A 12,032-nucleotide genomic window follows, 5' to 3' on the forward strand; every position below is an offset into this window, starting at 1 on the left:
ACCTCTTCAATTCTTGCTATTGTCATTTTTAATAAGGAGAATAGGAGTTACTCTTCTTGACCAATTGCAAAATCAGTAACTGGCAGTGTTTACTTGGAACTATTTTTTTTTTTTACCTTGTAATAGGAAGAGGAGGATATACCAGTGAAACCTTGGGCTAATCTTCTGAAGAAAGTGGAAGAAGTCCCTTTTTCTGCCCTTGATGTAAGTGAAAATTTATCTCTTCAAATATAGTAAATAAATAAAAAGACAGTGTTATCACATAGTGGACTTGACTTAAGGCCTAAATAAGTCCAGCTCCATCGCTTGTTAGCATCATGATCTTTAACAAAATAATCAGCTTCTCTTGAGTCTCAGAAGCTTCATTTGTAAAATGGGGGTGATGCTTGTACTGCCTGCTTCCTAAGGTTGTGAAGATCAATTCAGATAATGTTTGTAAAGCATGTTGTTAACAACTATTACTTTATAAATATAAGCTATTATCAGTGAAACAGAAACTAATAGAGAGTTCGGTCAGTATCCTATTTATTTCTAGAATTTCCATTATACCCTGGGAAATACCTATTGCATAGGAAACCAGGGAAGAAATCACTAATTGCCTATCACCACTGCCTAACTCTTACAACAATAACAAAGACAGTAACAACTTGAAGCAGATGACTTAGGATTAGGTCTTTTCCTGAAACTACCCTACACCTCTGAACTTTTGAGTACCTGGAATATTGAATCAACCTTGAAGCTCTTGTTATCTTGTCCACTTTCTTTTTTATTATACAATTTTGTTTTAATAAAAAGGAAACTCTTCCCAATAAACACCCAAATCCTATCCATCTCACCATAGGTATATTCCTCAGACACAACTGAGCAAAACCACCTAGCATGGTTATGACTGTTAGTACAAGTCACTTTCTATTTTTGCAGTTTTCCAGGTGTTTTCAGAAAGGAAGACTACCCATTTTCACTTTGGTACCAACATTGTCTATTGCCTTTGATTATTTTGTTATTTTATTTATATCATTATGGTCATTGTGCATGTTATTATTTTAGTTCTTCATTCTTCATCATTTGATACCGATTTTCTTCTGTTTCTCTGACTTCTTCAGATTAGTCATCTACAATACAGTATTATTTCATTATATTAATATTATAATTTGTTCAGCTATTTCCCAGTTATTGGGCATACTTCTCCCCAGTTTTTTGTTCTCACAAATAATACTTTAACTATGAGTATATTTGGACATATGGGCCTTTTCTTGATATCATTAACTGAATTGAAGTATGATTCCAATGGTGGGATTTCTGAGTCAAAGTGTTTGAATAATTTAGCATTTTTGTTGCATAATTCCAAATTGTTTTCCAGAACAGTTGGACCATTTCACAGCTTTGTCAGCAGTGAATAAGCATGTCTGTCTTCCCACAACCCCTCCAACATTGAATTTTCCTGTCTTTTCTAATTTGATGTGTGCAAAATGGTACTTCTGAATTATTTTAATTCGCATTTCTCTGATTAGTGATTTTGAACTTGTTTTTAGGTGCTTATTGGTAATTCTTGCTCTTTTGAAAACTATTTGTTCATATGCTTTGAGCACTTATCTTTTGAGGAATAGTTCATAAATCTTGGAAATTTGCATTAAATCCTTATAAATTTTGGATGTCAAACTTTAATTTGAGATACTTAATACAAATTTTACCTTAATCCATTTATTTTCTTATTCTAGATGCATGGTTTTCTTTAAAGGATTCTTGGTTTCATAGAATCCAAATATTATTTTATATTTGATAATTCTATGTCATTGTGAGTTAAAAATTGTTTCTTTCTGTTTTACTCTGTCCACTTTGTCAAAGAATTGATATGTATCTGTTTATTGCCTACCATAGAATACTCCCTGTACTAATCATACCTATGTAGAACAAGTAATATATAGTTACTTCCTCCCTTAAAACATCTGCATTTTGTCCCTTAGGATCAATGTACAAGTTCTTTCAACCTACCACATTCTAATAATTCTATACCTTGTCATCTCATCTTTCCTTTTTCCCTTCCAGGAACATTTTCTTTTAAGGATATCAGCATAACATGGGTACACACACTACCTGAGTTAAACTTTGTGCCAGATAGCACTTATCCAACTCAAATGATTCCACTCCTAAGTTCATTAGCTTTTTTAAGAGAAAAGATATCAATACTTTGTATGAGTAGCTTATTAAAAATGTAATACCAAAAGGGAGGAGCCAGGAAACATAATAAGTGTTCTTGATGAAAAAGTAATGACTGAAACACATATGGACATAGCACAGTTCCTTTAAGGGATGCTAAATAGTCACATATTTTTTTCTCAAATTAGCCCCCTAAAGTCAAATAGGGATATAAGTACAAAACTACATTCAATATTAAATGAGATATGGAAATAATCTAAAATTTAAGGAAGATAATAATTTATATTTTCAGTAAACCACCACTTGATATTTCTCTTGTGTGCCATCTCTGTACATTATTTTCCTTGGACTAAACTTATTGAAGACAAGATCATGCCTTATTTATCCTTATTTGTCCCAAAGCTACTAGCATATTATATTGTACATAGATGTTTAACAAATATTTGTTGAATGAATGAACATAACAGATTTCTACTCTAAATTTTTTAAAGGATATTGTTTCTATATGATCAAATCAATGACTTTCATTGCTTATGAAAAAAAATTTTTTTAATTCTACTCTTTAGAAATTTTCTATGAAGTTAGGAGCTGTCTCTTGGGAGCCAGGATTCAATATCCAAAGGTCCTTGACTCCCCTTCCTTGAGTTCAAGAGACAAAATTAGTAGTAATAAGTAGATTTTGATTAAACAGTGACATTTCATGCCTTTTAGTTTCTGGCTGCTTTAAGAGGCTAATAGATGTGTATTTCATCATTAAATGAATAAAGGAATTTTACACTAAGCAGCAGTCATTTGGATCTTCTTTAATGATCCAAAACAAAGGCAATGGATTTGAGTCCATTTAAAAAATATGCTAAAGGAAATACCAGTACAGTGCAAATTAACAGGTTTTAGAATGCTTCTAACAATATGTATATATGTGTGTGTATATAGATTTGTATATCTCTACACACACACACACATGCAGTTTTTAAACAAAGACATTCAAGTTTTTCCAGACTGTAATTCCTTGGTGGTAGTAGTGATAATAATCACAACATGTGTGCCCATTGGTTGGAGAATGGCTAAATACAAATGTAATGTAATTCCTGCATCTTTAAGATAGTTCTCTAGGCACAAAAAGGGAATAAATATTGGGGGAAAGTGATTAAAAACAAAAAGATATTAATAAAAATAGTAATATTTTATGATTTTATGATATTATAATTTATGAAGTATTCACTCCTCTGTAAAATGAATTGATTGGGTTAAATGATGCTTCTGGTCCCTTTCATACCCCAATCCTAGGTTCCTTATCATGTGATTGGAATTCCCTTTCCAAATGGTTGATGGCAACTGAGTGTAAACCCCCTGAGGGCAGAGGCTGTTTTGTTTTTGTCTATAGTTCCAGTGGCAATAGTGCACATCACATAGTAAGCACTTAGTAAATGTTCCTTGAACATAATTGCAGTAATTAAATTAATGTGACCCAGTAACCATAAGAAATAAAAGATATATATATATATATATATATATAGTCTGAATATTTTACTGATCTAATATACACTTGAAATGTTTCTTATTCCTGTTTCCTCCTGACAAATATATGATTTTCCATTTATGTGCCTTTAAAAGCAGGCACTAATCTTTTTGAAATTCAGAAGCCTATTTTCTGTATTCCATTAATGAACTTCTCCAATCTCAGGTGCCTCCACATGACCTTTCCACAACCAATGTTGTATCTGAGCTTTCTGAAACCGCAGGAGGTGCAAACGCAGTCACGGAAGCAATAGAGAGAATTGGTCTTCTGGGAAGCAGGTACTTATTAATGTTGATTTTTTTTAAACTGAGGGAAGGAATCATCAGGTTCCTTGATTTAACATTTTTGCTTTCATTTCTAGTGTATCCTAGAGTCATTTTAACTTCTACAATCTTCTCCTTTCCTCTTGAGTAAACAAAACTTAACAATTCCTTTCAGGAAAATACCCTTGTCCTTGTCTGTTCATACCTTAATATGGACAGAAATGCAGAGCTCTACATACCTTTGCAACCACAAAAGAGGCAGTTACTTATTTGCTGAATATAAATAGGATGAAGGGTTCAGGATAATTGCCACTTGGAACCATTTCATCAATGGTGAACTTACATGAAGCCAAAATTCCTCTTTCTATCATTATACCTGCACAACTGTCCTTACTCTTCCTGAAAGAGGCAATGGTAGTATGCTACATCTGGGGTAGAGCCTTCACCTTTGTTTGTGTCAGGAACTCTTTCAGCATACTGTTGAAACCCATGGTCCCCTTTTCAAAATAATGTTTTAAAATGCATAATATAAACTAAAGTACCTAAGATCCCACTGGAAATCAACATACAGTTTTCAAAATATTTTTTAAAAAAGGTCACAAAACGCAGATTAATTATCTCCAAGCTAGGGTCAAAGAGATCTTGGTTTAAATCTTGCCTCAGATTCTTCCTAACTGCAATTTCCTTGAGAATTCATTTAACTTTTCCCTATCATTGTATCCTCTTTTGTAAAATGGGAAAAATAATTCTTGTAACACTTATGTCATAAGATTTTTATAAAGACCAAATGAGATATTCATTCAGTGTAAAGCACTTTGCGTTACCTTATACTATAGTGTCATTATTATCTTTGAAAACAAAAAATGTTGGGGTTCTCTTTCCAGTGATTAAGACTCACAGCTATGTTTGCAATGAATGATCCTATAGAGATAAGTACCTGAGAATTCAATTCTTGTAGCCTGCATGGTAGTTTGCTATCTTAACATGTAGGGAGTTTGCCTGCCAGGTATGAAATTTTATTGAAGAGATTCATGTATTGAGTGGATAGTGTGGCCTCCAAGGCCTTCTAAAGATAACCTTCTAGCTCTGAAATTCTATGATTCTAATTTCATCACAACCAGTATTTCTCACTAAATGGACTCATTAGTATAATAGCAGGGCCTTCCTCACGTGACATCCATATAGTTGCTCAAAAACTTTTTAAGCAATATTATGTTTCAGGGGCTATTTGTTCCAGAGATAGCCTAAACCAGAGAGGTCAATACTCTTAAAATCAAACAACCTGTTTTCAAATCCTATCTCAGGAATTTAATTACTACATGTTATAGAAGGGAAAATTACCTCATTTCTCTGAGCCTCTGAGGTTTTCTCATTTAAAAAGTAGGAATAATGGTAGAGTAAAAAAGAGCTCTGCATTTGAAAACAGTAGATTTGGATTTAAATCTAGGTTTTACTACTTCCTATCTGGGTAACCCTGGTCAAACAAAGGCCGCATTTTCCTTCTCTATAAAATGAAGAATTGGACTAGATGAGCTGAATCTCTTTTAGCTCTAAATTCAAGATACTGTAATCCATCTCATAAGGCTGTCCTGAGGAAAACTCAACTTTGTAAGCTTCAGAGTGCACAAGAATGGGAGTTACTGTTATAAAATTTATTTTGTCCATGATATGCAGAGAACTTCCCATTTGGTCACAAGTATGATGTATCAGCAATGCTAATCTAAAATATCATCACTTAAGATGGCAGTATGTGGGGCATGCCTACACAGGCTATCTGAAAGCTCCCTGGACCTCTGAGCAGGAATTCCATTTACTAAATTCTTCTTCAATAATCAGCATCTGCTGTATATTTTATAGTGAGGTGCATGGTTCCTTGGGTTGGTTTGATTGGTGCATATAGCAATCAGGAATTATCCACACATATTTTCTTCAGATTGCCTTAGGGGGAAAAAACCCCCAATATTCTACTCTAGTTTCTTATGTGTTATATTTCTTTCCAACCTACACAAAGATAAAGGCCACTGGTAGCCGTGTCCTATTTGTATATCAGTTGACTATTTCATGTTTCTTTAAAGTGCATTCCTATTTTAGGCAACAAAAGAAACTTCTGAAAGTCCTTCAGGCTATTGAAAATGATCCTGCCCATCTCAGTCATATAGGACCTGAGGACCCTGTATTGGATCTTGAGGTGAGAAAACATGCTCTTTGATAAATGTTTAGTAAGAACCCTCTCTGAAACTCTGGTTTGTAGAGACAGTGTTGTATAATGGTAAGAGATATCAGGATTTGAGTTCCATTCTACCACTTATCATCTTGATGACATTAGTCAGATCATGTATCATATCATAGTATTTGGAACAGAAGAATCCTTGGCAGTTATCTAGTCCAAACCCCTGAATATATTATATATGAAGAAACAGATCTCTCAGGGCTCAATTTTACTCTCTGTAAAATGGAGATAATAATACTTTCATGATCTACCTCAGAGACTGAAGGAGATTATCAAGTGAGATAATACATATAAAGCTTTTGCAGCCATATAAGGGTCCTCTGTAAGTGTTAACTATAATATAATAGTAGTAGCAACAAGCATTTTTCTGGTATGTAATTAAGAAGCAAAGATATTCAGAGCTGATAAGGAGGAGTGTGGATTAGACCTCAGGAGGTCTGTCTAACTCTGTGCCTTACAACTTCTTACTTGGCACAAGTCTCCTCAACCATATTTTGTACCAGTGATCACTTGTTAAAAACTTTCCTGGATTATACAATATTCAGTTATACCCCAAAGGTCAGATAGGAAGATCCTTTTTTTTTTTTAATCCAGGCAAAACATTTTTTTAAACCTTTATGGCACAGCAATGACTATCCTAATGGGTAACATTTCTTCCATGAACCCAAAGATCTCCTTTTAGTCACTAAAAGAATCCTGGTAAAGGAATATAAGTGGTAGAAACAATAGCAGAGTTGCCATTTTGACAAACAATGATGTTTTCCTGGTTAATAGACCTTTCAGTTTCTACATTTAGAAACTAAATGGAAGGACTTTACCAATTGAATATTATATTGGGTGTGATCCAGAATAGCCAGTCTGCAAGGCATTCTGCTTCCATCTGGCATCTTTCAAACTGCCAACTCACAACCCTGCTTTTTAGCACCTCTTCAGCCTGTCATCTGGCCCTGGTAAAACAGGGCATGAGCAGATCTTGTTTCCCTCCAGACCCTCTCACGAAGCAGGTCAGTGTTGCTTGCCTCATATTGCAACCAGAGAAATCCTGGCAAAGAGAAGTACTAAGTTTATCTGGCCAGGACTGTATAAGTCACTCAGTAGAGGAATAAATTATGTTGTTTGCCTGGTGACTAAATAAAAACAAATCCTAAATCGTCAACATTATGGAAGATCCCACCATCCCTTGTTGATGGGAAATGGAAACAGTAGCTGGTCCAAACAACAGGCAGCATCGTAGAGGAAAAGTATCACTTGGATAATTGGTTCTAGTCCCAGCTCAAGCACTGACTAATTGTATGACCTTGTGTAAGTCATATTTCCTGGGGATGGCAGAGGAGTGTCTTAGTTTCTTCACCTATACACTAATATCCTAGGACTTTATAGACCCACACTAAGGAGGCTAGTAACTAAAAAAATAAATAATGAACAGTTGTTCATTTCCTCAGCTCCCTGCTTAGAAAACCATTACAGATTGCCAGATCTCATTTACAGAGGGCACATGGGAAATCCTCTCTTTCATGAGTGATTGATCTATGGAGACAGGTGCCATATTCCAGGCCACAGAAGGGGTATTTGAAGGCCATTTAGTGATTTTATCATATGTTTATGACATTCATGGACATTTGCAAACAACTATAGGCATAACCTATGTTTTTTTTTGCTTCCCTATAAGGTCATTAACACTTTCTAACTAAACTTTTACATAATAAAAACTTGTTTTCAAAAACCCTGCTTCAATATTATCTGGCTCATTACCTAAAACAAAATCAGTCTATCTAGCGGGCATTGGGTTGGGGCAGCTAGATGGTACTGTAAAATTTAAATTAATATCAACGACTCCAAGTATTATTTTTATAAAGTTTATTAATAATCACCTGACATAGAAGAAATTTTTAAAAAAGAAATAGAAGTTCAAAACTAATATTCTAACTAAAGTAAGACCACATGTGTAAAATCTCTTGCTGTCTCTCAACCACCTACAGCAGCCATGTTCAGGAAAAGGGAAAAGAGAGAGAGAGAGAGAGGTGGGGTCACACCAAAACTTTATCCTTCCTACATCTGCATGTGGCTTAAATCCACAAATGGGATGCTGGTTAAGAGAGTCCTGGGGAGCAAATTCTATCCATACAGTACAATAATTATAGTGCTGAACCTGAAGTTAGGAAGACTTGAATTCAAATTCATTCTCAGACACTTATTAATCATGTGACTCTAGGCAAGTCACTTAACCTCTGTTTTCCTTAGTCTTCTCATCTGTAAAATGAGGATAGTAATGAAATAAAATTTTACAGGTTTTACCCAAGAGTTGTTTTGAGGATCAAATGAGGGAATAATTGTAAAGTGATTAGTAAATTCTATGTAAATGTTAGCTATTATTATTTATTAAGCACTTAACAAATACCAGATACTGTTAAGTACTAAGCATAGGAAGATAAAAGTGAAAATCCTTACCATCAAAGAGTTTACATTCTAAATGGGTCAAATGAGTGAAAGAAAATGCTTTCTCATTATTTCATGTAAATAACATGGTATACTTTGACCCAGCCATAGCACTGCTGGGTCTGTACCCCAAAGAGATAATGGACACAAAGACTTGTACAAAAATATTCATAGCTGCGCTCTTTGTGGTGGCCCAAAACTGGAAAATGAGGGGATGCCCATCAATTGGGGAATGGCTGAACAAACTGTGGTATATGTTGGTGATGGAGTACTATTGTGCTAAAAGGAATAATAAAGTGGAGAAGTTCCATGGAGACTGGAACAACCTCCAGGAAGTGATGCAGAGCAAGAGGAGCAGAACCAGGAGAACATTGTACACAGAGACTAATACACTGTGGTATAATCGAACGTAATGGACTTCTCCATTAGTGGCGGTGTAATGTCCCTGAACAACTTACAGGGATCCAGGAGAAAAAAACACCATTCATAAGCAAAGGATAAACTATGGGAGTGGAAACACCGAGAAAAAGCAACTGCCTGAATACAGAGGTTGAGGGGACATGACAGAGGATAGACTCTAAATGAACACTCTAATGCAAATACTATCAACAAAGCAATGGGTTCAAATCAAGAAAACATCTAATGCCCAGTGGACTTACGCGTCGGCTATGGGGGGTGGGGGGGGGAGGAAAAGAAAATGATCTATGTCTTTAACGAATAATGCTTGGAAATGATCAAATAAAATATATTTAAAAAAAAAAGATAAAAAAAAAAGAAAAAAGGCGCCCAAAAAAAAAATAACATGGTATATTCAGAACACATGAAAGGCAGGCAAAAGACATCTTTGGTTGGGAAGCTGAGGGGAAGAGGAAAGGCCTCCTGCTAAATGAAGGCTGAGCCAGGAATTAATTGAGAAAAGAGAGAATATCCTAGAGGTCAGCAGATTATAGCCACCAGGATTTGAATTTTGGTAGTGTTAACTTTAAAAGACAAAAGACTGCTGAGGGAGAAGGATTTAAGGAGAGTATGGAGATGTCAGTGGGCTACAAAGAACATTCCTGTTCCCATTCTGGCACCAATGAGTTTAGGATGGAAGGTATTTTGAGAAAAGGTGAAAACTATCCATACAGAGCAAACCAGATCCCAGTGAGTGCCAGAAGATGGAAGGAGCATGAGAAGACTTCTAAAATGAAGGGAAGTTTATTAATTGTAGTGTGAATGTCTAAGAGGGCACAACAGAGCAGACAAATCTGGAGTGGGACTTGAATGGGTAGGGTTGAAATAGAAAAGAATGAGAGAGTGAGTGACAGTGGTTGGGAAAAGGAGTGCTCATCCATGGTCAGCAGTCTTCAGTGCCATTTTCTTCCCCTCTGAAATTCTCTGCATTAAAAAAAAAGAGAAAACAATATATGGATATTAAGGCAGAACAAATCTTACATTGGCCATGTCCAAAAATATTTTGTCTAATTCTTCATCTTGAGCCCAGCATACTTCATCCTTGGTACTCTGGACCTATCGGTGGTCATCATATTGCTAAAGGGATTGAGAAAATAAGAGGGAGTGGAATATAGGGGATGAACCTAGGTAGACTATCAGTGGATAACAGGCACTCTGCTGACAAAAACAGGTGAATAGAATGTTCAAGGTTTTAGTGTGATCACATGGTCTCATTGAGGCCTAACATTTGTCATTATAGAATTTAGAAGTAAGAGGGACACTGGAGATCAATTAGTCCAACTTTATTTGACAAATGAGAGGATAGAGGCCCATAGAAATTAAATGACCTGTTCATGATCACTTGGCTAGTTATTCATGGCACTCAGACCAAATACCAGTAATCTGACTCTAAAGCCAATTAGATTTATTGTTGTTTTTTATTAAACATGGAATCATTAGAACTCAAAACCCAGCAACATTGATTCCCTCAAGCTTTAAATGACTTATGAATATCATTGAGAATATTGTCCATTATCAAAGTAATCAACCCTGTAATACTGTTTCACCTCCTATTGTCTTTTAATTGAAGTAGTTAATGATATGAAGCATGCAATTCCTATATCAGAGTGAGAAAAATAGAGGACACACATAAGAGAGTGTGTGTTAGAGAGAGAATAGGATGCGGAGAATGAGAGAATGTGTGTGTGAGAGAGAGAAATTGAAACAGATGAGAGAGAGAGAAAGGCAGTAAAATAAATGGAATAATTTTTTTTTATATTTGATTGACAGAAATTATGACAAGTAGTGAAGTATTGTTTTGTACCCAGTGAAAAAAGAAACACATGTCCCTATGGAGTCTAACATACATGTTGTATTTTTATTAGTTGTCTTTTTTTTTTTAAAGGATACATTGAGAACCAAAGTAGAAGAGATCAAAGATGCCATTTATGTGACCATGGAAATACTGTCCAATTGGGGAAATGAGGTCTGTGTGGGTCTGACAGAAGTTGAATTCTTTGACCTTAACAATGAAAAGGTGTTTGTGTCACCTCATGATGTGGATATCCGAAATACTGACAAGCCTGGGGACCTGAGCTGCCTCGTTAATAGAAATCTGGCTGTAAGTTTATACTTATTTTACTTTTTACTTTTACACCCTTAATGCATTTGACACTTTTACTCTAAGGATCTTAAAGTTAATTAGTCCTTAATTCCCCACAAAATTACTGTAGGAAAGGCAAGACATGACATCCAAACATTCTCTCTCAAATTTCTCATACCGTAGATTGCTGATCTTTGTGATTGTGCATCATACTTATGAGCCCTTGGACTTTAGAGCTTTTGAGGATTTCTAATCTCAGAGTCAATTAAGCATAAGAGTCTGCCTTTACCCTTTTTAATGTAATTTTTTTTAATTTAATAAGCATTAAGTTTCTTCCCATCCTAGTTACCTCATTGAAAAAAGAAAAAAAATATGGATATTAAAGCAAAATAATATCTTGTATTGACCATGTCCAAAAAAGGTATGTCTAATTCTTTAACATCTTAAGTCCATCATCTCTGTCAGGAAGTGAAAAGCACATTTATCTTTGGTATTCTGTAACCATGGCTGATCATTATATTTTTAGAATTCTTAAGTCTTTTAAAGTTGTTTGTCTTTACAATGTCAATATTATTATATAAATTGTTTTCCTAGTTCTGCTTACTTTGCCCTGCATCAGTTCTATAAGTCTTCTCAGATTTCTCTGAAACTGTTCTCTTGAGCATTTCTTACAACATAGTAGTATGCCATTGCTTTCATATGCCATAATTTATTCAGCTATTCCTCAGTTTGTGGTCTTAGTTTCTGGTTCTTTGTCACTGCTAAAAGAACTTCTATAAATATTTTTATAAAAATGGGTCCTTTTCTTCTCTCTTTTCTTTCTTTCTTTTTTTTTTTGAGGAAGAAGTATTGATCTAGTAGTGGTTTCTCTGAGTCAGAGGGTATACA

General features: G+C 35.0%; 1 protein-coding gene across 13 annotated transcripts in view; it reads left to right on the forward strand.

The window, feature by feature from the left end:
- Window positions 1-12,032, forward strand: part of KATNIP (katanin interacting protein) — a 221,019-nt gene that overhangs the window by 118,612 nt on the left and 90,375 nt on the right. For all 13 annotated transcript variants that reach the window (XM_056805495.1, XM_016424209.2, XM_056805498.1 and 10 more), the window contains 4 exons: window positions 127-204; window positions 3,842-3,954; window positions 6,031-6,127; window positions 10,947-11,162. In XM_056805495.1, the coding sequence (XP_056661473.1) occupies window positions 127-204; window positions 3,842-3,954; window positions 6,031-6,127; window positions 10,947-11,162 (504 nt within the window). The remainder of the gene's footprint in view (window positions 1-126; window positions 205-3,841; window positions 3,955-6,030; window positions 6,128-10,946; window positions 11,163-12,032) is intronic.

Source organism: Monodelphis domestica, chromosome 7 (assembly GCF_027887165.1).
Source record: "Monodelphis domestica isolate mMonDom1 chromosome 7, mMonDom1.pri, whole genome shotgun sequence".
Taxonomy (NCBI): Eukaryota; Metazoa; Chordata; class Mammalia; order Didelphimorphia; family Didelphidae; genus Monodelphis; species Monodelphis domestica.